This window comes from Porites lutea, chromosome 12, assembly GCF_958299795.1.
Source record: "Porites lutea chromosome 12, jaPorLute2.1, whole genome shotgun sequence".
NCBI classification, from domain to species: domain Eukaryota; kingdom Metazoa; phylum Cnidaria; class Anthozoa; order Scleractinia; family Poritidae; genus Porites; species Porites lutea.
In genome coordinates, this window is record NC_133212.1 from 12,349,653 (window position 1) to 12,359,199 (window position 9,547).

The following is a 9,547-nucleotide window of genomic DNA, read 5'->3' on the forward strand; positions in this document are numbered from 1 at the left end:
TCAGCATTACCCTGCATGCAGAGGCATAATCATTTTTCCAACTGTACTGACTCATCCATTTCTGTGAATAAGTGGCAAATCATAAAAAAGCAGGGATCCCTTCCAAATTCTGTTCAATCAATCAATCAATCAATCAATCTTTTTTCCTCCTAAGATTAAAAAGATTATCTTAAGTTACATTAGCAGTCGGAAGTCTAAAAATACATAAGACCTGCTGTATACAAGTAATAGAAAGATCAAAGATTATATCTAAATAAAAGCCTATTTTTAAAAACATTCTTAAATTCATCAGTCTTTATCTCCGGGCGATGAGCACTTTTGTTTCTGAGTTGATACTTTGTTTCTTTCTTCTTCGGAATGATGTCACTAAGCGGGGGGAATCGGGTTCCACTGAACGTACCTTGAAGATTTTCTTATCTGCCTTTTCTAAAAGTTCTCTAATGTCCATTCTCTTAGATGTGTATTTCCTTTTAAAGCATCGATCCAGAAAGTTTTGTATGACCGTGAGATCTGAGTCTACAGCGCCATAAACAGGCAGACCATGAGTAAAATTCGGGAAAACTAAGGCGCTAAATAGGTGGTCTTCTTCACCTTGACTAAGGCGTTAAATAGGTGATCTACTTCACCTTGACTGAAACCAGATGTAGAATATTGTTAGAAATAGTAAATCAATCCGAAAATGGTCAGTATTACCCTGCAATCAGAGGCATAATCATTTTTCCAACTGGACTGACTCATCCATTTCGGTGATTAAGCGGCAAATCATAAAAAAGGCAGGGATCCCTTCCACTTCCTGACTTATCTTGGAAGATCAAAGGGCCTCTGGTCCCAGAGTAAGCCAGCATATAACATCAGACAAAATGACTAAGGAAATGTTGTGACCTGAAGGAACGTCTCTGAGTGTATAACAGGCTTTAGCCAAGAAATAATCAGTCTGAGATCGTGGACGTGCTAATTTTTGTCTCTGTTTCCTTGTAATTCTTTCTTTTTTTTGTGACAAGAAGTTGCAAGGTTTGTAACTGTTATCAAATACTATCTTGTGCGTTAGGCAACATTAATTAGCAATTATTATATGGCTGAAATCCTGAGCGGGCAATAGGAATCGAATCCTGCGTTCTGATTGGCTACCCGGTCCATCTTGCCCACTCCAGGTTTCCCGCGTCGGTCACGCAAGAAAAAGTTCTCTTTTTGGCCATATATTAATCCCTCAGAGACCCAGGGGCAGTTAAGTCGGGCCGGGAGAAAAGGCGCGACGAAAGTTTTCAAACACGGGCGGAAGAGCCCCTGGGTACCGACTCTCACCGGACCATAAGCGAATGCTGGCTCCTGACTGGGCACAAAAATGCTTTGTATTATTGTGCCCAATCGGCGAACAGCATCTCCTGAGTTCTTTTCTTGAGTTCGTTCACAAAGGCTATTAGAGACCTTATTATTTGGGCGTGGCCCAAACAGAGTAATCGAAACGGCTTGTTTTGACGCAAAAGTGCAATAGGCACGCAGCACGTGCTAACGTAGACAAGCAAGTCAACAGGCGAAGCGAGCCGAATGTCTGCCATGCGAACGTCATTCAACACCACATATTCTCCTTTATCGTTTTCGTAAAGTAAACCAAAATCCATAAAACGTGTCTTCGGAATCTCACGCAAAATGTAGTTTTTTTTAAAATCTTCAACACTCCAGGGCGGATTCATTTAAAAAACCTACCCTTCTTTGAACTTGCACTTGCATCACCATTTTGACAAACGCAGAATACGCTCCCACGAAAAACCTGAAAACTTAGACAGCACGTGATCAAAACATGTTCGTACGGCGCCAAAAACGTTGTCAATTTCAAGACTAAGACTAACCGGTTTCATTGGCCAAAACTGACAGGTTGAAATGTGAAACTACGCGCAGAATTCGTCGCGCTTCAAGGATGGTAGTATAAATCCAATGATATCATTTGATCCGAAATTTTTCAAAGCAGCGGGAAGAAGCTGTTTGTATAAAATTCCGAGGAACGTATTGTCAAAGTATGCTATCGAGGGTTAAACTTACAAATGCACACACTGTTCGCGGTAGGCCCACTGTAAAATAACAATGAGCGTTTTCATAATGTTCTGGTCTCCGAACTCAAAGAAAAAAAAAAGGAAATTGTCAAGACATTCAAAGACCATGGACCTCATAGACGCAATGACAAATCGGAATGTCAGGAGTGTACGTGTAAAATCGATAAGACTTTGAACAGAAGAATGTATATCAAGTTTGAGAGTCGCAAGAGTTGTGTAGCTGGAAAACAGTGTGACAATAGTGATTTTGATTTTTACAATGCGGAACACAAGGAGTTACCTGTGATTAAAATTCTCTTCCGATGAAGGAAGAGAAGATTGTCAACAATAGGCCCTTTGCAGGTAAGCAATCATGTGACCTACTTTTCATAAAATTATGGGCCATAACTTAGAAAATTTCAGAAATGGAAAAAAAATGTCGAAAATATCAAAATGGCCAAGTTTGAGGCCCCTATCATTCAAGAATGAGATTTTATGACAGTCTGAATTTTTTTAAAAAATAAGAAGATTTGTACGGAAAAAGTTGTTAAAGAGCAAGGCCTTGCTCTCCAACAACTTTTTCCATACAAATCCTCTTAATTTTCCGAAAGTTCAAACTGCTGTATAAACAGTACTTTGTAATGACTGTAATCCCAGGGGCCCAAACTTGGCCACTATGGTATTTCGATATGCTCTTTCCATCTCTGGCATTCTTTAAGTTATAGCCCATAATATAGATTTTTTAAGGAAGGATTTGATCACGTGACCCCAGCTGCCAAGGGCCTATTGAAACAAAAAGGGACTCAGGCTTCTTTGGGGACTACTGTGATAGCGGTAATAATTCTTCTTATTCTTTCAATTTTGTTTAGCAGAGTGACTGTTAATGTACTTGTTTTTGTATTGCGCGTTGTGTTTTTCATGTAACAAGACGCTACGTAGCGTACACTTCGGCGTCGTAGTTGTGGAATTAATTGTAATTGTGGAGGAATAGTAAGAAATGATATATGATAAGGTGTCAATGTGTGAAATAATGGGATTTGTCGGGATATTCTGAAAAGAGCAATATCCAAGAGGCCGACTTGCCAAAAACTAGCATTTCGGGGCAAAATTTAATTGTCTGTGAGATATTCAAGCCCAGTTATGCTTTGATGACTCCACAGAAATCCTTCTAAATTTGACTTGGTCTAAACGCTTAGACCCAAGTCAAATATGAGGTTACTGGCGGTGAGTAACAAGTCAAACAAAACAAACAGCGAAAAGAAGAATTACCTTTTTTTTTACATCAGGCTTCAAAAACGGCATAACAGTCTCGATCATGTACTGATTACTCATGTACTGCGGTCAGAAGATGATTATTTTACTGTACATGCCAACACTCCCTGATTATCCGTGAGTCTCCCGGATACGGCACCGATCTCCCACTCTCCCGTACGGGTCACCATATCTCCCGCATAAAATCATCTTTTGAGCTTTTCTGTGACTAGCTTTGAAATTTGTCTCATTTTTAGCTCAAACCGTGAATTTTTCTTATTCGCAGTACGGTTTCTCGGGCATTTTTGCACGTATTTAGTCACTGACAAAGATTATTTCTGGCATGAAAACGATGATTGCGATTTTCGATAGTATGTACTTCATGTAAAACTTCATTTAATGTCCTTAGTCATTCCTATTGGGGATTGGGTTAATTTGTCGGGGTGGGGGGGGGGGGGGGGAGGTTGAAATTTCTGGGGGGTAGTGAAGAAAAGAGAGTCCCCAGATTTTAGATCTCCCGAGGTTAGCATCTCTGTCAGATTATGTCGAAGTCCCGCGGGGTACTCCCCTATAAAAGTGACGGGGTGCTCGTCGTACCTTTTAGGGGTTTACATTTGTGGATTGGTACGGCTCAGGGTGCTAAAACCGAAAATGACTGCTGCCAGAGTTGTCTCGGTAAGAATTATGACAATACTTTCAAAAAGTTCTTGGGAAAAAAGTGTTCAAAAGTTATGTTTTCTACTATAAAATTCGCAGTGCCAGTTATAAAATTTGTTGTTGTTGAATTGAATCCTAGGGGTGGAAATGAATTTGGGACACGCCCATAAAACAAGATTCTGGTACTTTTTAGGGGTGTTGTCGAAATTTTCCAACGAGCACCCCCGTCCCTTTTATAGGAGAGTACCCCCCGGGGGTCGAAGTCTACCGTCTTATTACAACAGCGGACGGAGTCGGACAGATTTTAAGATAAGCTTACAGTAATCGTCTAGGTCTCATATTATTTCAAAAGAAAGCATTTGATGTAAGAGAATGAGAGTAATTATTCACTGCAAGGAACATTGGGGTGTTCGAACTGATTCCGGACCGATCGCAGAGGTCGTAGCTTCACTAGCATGGCTCTTATTAATGCGAAAGAAAGTAATAACACGGCTCTGCCATGTCTGTGTGAAACCCGGCCCCGGAGAGGAACACGTACATGTTTTGGACCTCAGAATTCAAAAATTGTCTACCAAAATTCTAGGTTGTCTACCATCCCCACATTCAACATGATAAAAGTTAATCGATATGACAATCGAGGAAAAATATCTAGAACTTCGTAAAAAATCTGTGAATCGAAAAAATAATAGCCTTGTTCACCTACCTTGAAAACCAACCGAAATCTGGCCTACATCGCGTTGTTTAAACACAGGTAGCCCAAGCTCGAAATATGAGCATCGGCGAACATCGGCATTGTGGCGCAACATTCGAAATATAAGGATTTGTATGGGAAAAAAACCTATCGTTTCTGTAACCTACGAAAATGAAAGGATTTCAATAAAAAACAGTTTACCTTATTTAAAATGTGTGTTACGTCTCTCCTGTGTGGTCCACGGGCCAATTTATGGCCGTTTTATGGGTTGTTATGTAAACGGTTTTCTCTCTATATAAAGGTTAGGAAATAAGCCACAAAATGTGCTGAATATTTCACGAGAGACACTTCCAATGTGGCTTCCGATACGCTGTCAACTCAGAAAAAAAATGTGTATGCCTCATGAAAAGTCTTAAAAATATGCTTGAGAGACTCAAAACGGTGACTGTGGCCGTTTAGGTAATCTATCCGCCATTTTCCTCGACAACAATAGCTCCATGACGTCACAACTGTCCCTAAATTTATGGATATTCCGGACTGTTTCACTCGTTTCAAGAGTAAGAACTAGGCGACATTATAGCTAAAAACATGGCAAGAACAGCAAGAACACAACTCGAAGGGCGACATCTGATATTTGAAGAATATTTGCGGAGCTGAACAACCCTACACGTGCACTATCGAAGGTGAACTTAACATCGATGGAAGTAAGCATGTTTTAGCTTAGTTTTAAAACTAGGAATTTTTTTGAATGAATAATAAAACAATTATTGAATTACTGTTACCCGCCTCGGCCTACGGCCTCGACGGATAACACCCCCGGGGGGAACTCCACATATGAAAGGGGTGGGGATGCTCGTCGAAAATTTTGAATTAAACCCCTAGAGGGACCAATCTGGGCGTGGCCCAACCTTTTTTGGACCCCTAAGAGCGATCATTTTAAACTTTGATTACATGAATCGAGTAAATAAAACCAAGAGCCATAATCTTTTGATAAAACGAATTGAAAATATATAATTTTTTAAATATTTCTTCGAGTGCAACCCTAAAAGAGACCTTTACGGCTAAATATAATGGTGTTTTGCCCAGAACACCCTAAGCGAGACCAAAATCGGAAATTTACACCCCTAAGCGAGACGACGAGCATCCCCACCCCTTTTATATGCGGAGTCTCCCCTCGGGATAACACCCTCCTCGATCTCCATAATTCTTCATAAGATACTCAGCCTCATTCATTAATTGTTAAATATATCCCTTTATAACGAACCCCCATGCATCGGATACCTCTCTTAAGCGGACGCTGACAATAAAATAAATTGTATTTGGCTAATTTTTATTGTTAACAACCCCTATTAAGCGGAAACCGGACTCAATTGACAATAGTACTGATTGGATTACGTCCTTGAAATACACACTGTAGTCGATTTAAAATAAAGATAAATCAATATACTTAGCCGTCAATAAACTGTAGATTAGACCGATATCCAGCCGTATGATTGTCATCCGCGATCAAAGTTCACCTAAAAGTCTTGCACAAAGTACAGTACAGCTTCGTTAGCTTCCTTAACAACATGGAACTTTATCACGGTACAGAGCAACCGTTGAATGTTGATCGTTAACATACATTGCGTAATTTTTACTAATCTCTATTAGGTGGACATCCTCTATTAAGCTAACACTTGGAAAGGCCCCGAAGGGTTCACTGTATAGTTGTTGTAGTTGTTTTACTCTTGTTAGTGTATCACTGTGAAGTAGGATGAAAACACTTCCTCTCCTTTCTCTATTTCTCTAAGTGAAACAAGCGCAACACTTCGAAGAAAAGAATTTTCACTTGCTATGTTTCCACTACTGTACCAAACATTCGGAAGATTTTTCCATAACGCAGGTGAAATGCTTTTAAATGGGATATCAAATTCCTGATAAGCTACGTTAGCTGGAACTGTCTTTGGCCTATTATTTACATATTGTCCCATGGCAAGTGGATTTTGAGGGTTATTTCCAAGCCAACTGTCATCACAAAGACGATATGGTCCAATTTGATCTCGCCTGGCATTTGACCTGGACAAAGAAAAAGACAATAAAAAAATAAATATATTTCGGACTTAAAGACAGAATACTGAGAAGAGTAACAAAATAAAAAATGGACCATGAGAGGATATTCTAGTTAAGTAAATTATTGAAAGCATCCGAAACCAGGCGGGGAATTGCAAAGGGTCTGCTATCTTCATCTTCATAGAAAATTTTCACGCATCACGAATAATTTCTAAAATTTCTTCACATGAACGTACAAGAATCGTGCAATTCGCGTTATAGGAAAGATTGAAAAATAAATTCACGGATTAAAGTTTTCCATAGACTTATGTGCTTACTCTTCAAAGGTAACTCTTTTTCCTTGGAATCTCAATCAAATGTTACAGTATTATGCATGACACTTCTAATGGCACAAACGCCGTATAAGGCAGGTTTACAATACATGCTAAATTTTTTTTGCCCAAAGAAACGATCAATTTATACGCTACGACGGAACCGATCTCTTTGCCCTACAGACCACATTGTACTGTTGCTCCTGCAAATACTATTAACTGCCGCAAACATTCATCAGTTCGGATTCAGTAGGATCATTTAAAAATATGTTTACAATGAGGGTACCCTAGACTGTCTTCGTGAATCCGGTGATTGGGGCTTCTTTTTTCTCGCGAAACGTTGATTTAAGTTCTTATTTATACGTGTATCGTGACTATCCATTCCACGATAATTTGTATGTTCACATAAAAGCGGTTTTGGAATAAGTGTGACACATATAGGAAGATCTGACTCAAACGTAATTCGAGAACTACATATTGTTTTGTGTGAACTGATTTTTTTTGTCTCTTTCGTCTTTTTTTTTTTCTGTAATTACAGTAGGCTCAATTTAATGCTGATTTCATTCTCGGCGGATTTCGGACCCTTTCAATTTAATTGATAGGAGCACGATTCATAAAAACCGGTACCTTTGCGGACTTTTAAAAAGAAGTCTCCGTTTTCTTTCAAATTATTACAACGTCTATATAATGCAAATTAAGTAAATTATTATAAAGGCTTTGTGTCAATTTTAAGCGTGCTATCCATTACTCCAAACAATAGGCCAGTTGCACTAAGAGGTCACGTGACCAGTGCTTCCTTTAAACAATGAGTCCGAATCTTGCTGATGCCAAAAATTGACAGGACACATAAAAATTATCTTACACCCGAAATTTGAGATGAAACGCATTGAAGGGATATAATTTTGGCGCTTTGATTTTTCAACAAAGTAGTATGATTTGTATTGGTCGCCATGTTGGAGGGCATACTCCTGCCCGCCAACAATTACATAGCGGCCAACACTAGTTTTTGCTTATATCTTGTTAAACGTTTGATAGTTACGCTCAGATGTGCTGGAAACGTTACCACATCATCCTTTCAACATTTTACTTAAAGTTTAAGTTCTGAAAGAGGTAATTCAATTACATTTTGGTCACGTGACCAGCTACGAACTTACTCATTTAAAAAAAAGGGTGCGGGTTTGCAAAACCAAATCACTATTATTTTGTTTAAGATATGACCCACGAATCGTTTTTCGAAGGCAAAATCATATAAATTTCATTTTCATAAAAACTATGTCACATGACCTCTTAGTGCAAATGGCCCATTGTTGGGCATTTGTCAAGTTATTTGTTGTTATATTAGGGCCTTGGTCATCAAAGTTCTCCCTGGATCGCGTCTGCGGCACTAACGGGGTTACAGGGGCATGTTCCCCGGGAATTTTTCACAATTGGCCTCTCTAAAATGTAATTTCTTGCGTTCCCTGGACTGGAATTGGCTAACCGGGAAAATATTTTAAGACATTAAAAAATGCTCACAAAAAATGAAATACCGTATTTGATTTGGTAACCATAATTATTTGTTATATTCCTAGACTTTCACACAACTAAACAGGGACTGCCGGACCTGTCCCTTCATTAACTCCTCTGACCGCATTACCACTACACAAGGGCAGATCAAAATCTCAGGGTCTTTTACGTACATCACCAGCCAGCTGATCTATTGTATTTCGTGCCGCAAATGCCCTGGGGTCGTTTACAAAGGAGAGACAGGCCGTAGACTTAGCGACCGTTTCGGGAGCACTGTTTGGACGTCATTAAGAAGATAGTGGCCCTGTCGGTGCCTGCCCACTTTGCGGGAATGGTCCACCAGCTGGAGGACATGCAAGTAACCATGATTAGAGCTGGTCTACCCGAACAAGACAAAAGAAGACGCGAGGAGATGCTCTCATTCATAATTTTGGCACCCTCGCGCCGGGTGGACTCAATCAAGATTTCTCTTTCACGTGACTTGCGCGCGCGTACACTCCCTTGTTTTTACGCGCGCATTTTCAAATTTTCCGCTATAACGAACTCACATATTTCCCCTGATGAAGGCAGCATTGCCGAAACGTCGGAGTTTTATTTGCAATTATCAGCGTTTAGCTTACCAACTTCCCACTTTTAACACACACAAACGCTACGCAGGAACCCCCCCCCCCTGCTGTTTTGACGAACTAAGTTTTTTGCCACGAGCAGGACTGCTGTGTTTAGTCAAGTGTGACAAAGGCCGATTTTCAGGTTCTGTGCTTACAAGTTCGCGGAAGCCGTAAGATATTTGAAGTTCAAGTGAGAGTTTGTTTTTGTCGGTAGAGGCTGTTTAGTTTCACTCAAAGTTCAAGTGAAGTTTGTGTTGGCGGATGCTGTGTTTTAAAGCTCTGTAAAGGCTATGTTCCTTTCGTGTTAAACTTCCTTGTGTTAATCCGACATCCCTGCGTGCTGATAGTCAGTGAATAATTATCCTCAAAACATTCGAACTCGTGACTTTGAGTTTTAGCCAATTCCATGCTCAACGTAATTGACTCCTTACCCATGCCTTACATATC

The 9,547-nt window shown here is 39.9% G+C and overlaps 1 protein-coding gene across 1 annotated transcript in view; it reads right to left on the reverse strand.

Annotated features, from left to right (window-relative positions):
- Positions 1–5,981: 5,981 nt before the first annotated feature.
- LOC140953573 (SET domain-containing protein 9-like) overlaps positions 5,982–9,547 on the reverse strand; it is a 14,678-nt gene continuing 11,112 nt past the window's right edge. Inside the window, exon 4 of the mRNA XM_073402987.1 lies at positions 5,982–6,681. Coding sequence (XP_073259088.1) covers positions 6,357–6,681 — 325 coding nt within the window. The 3' untranslated portion in view covers positions 5,982–6,356. The remainder of the gene's footprint in view (positions 6,682–9,547) is intronic.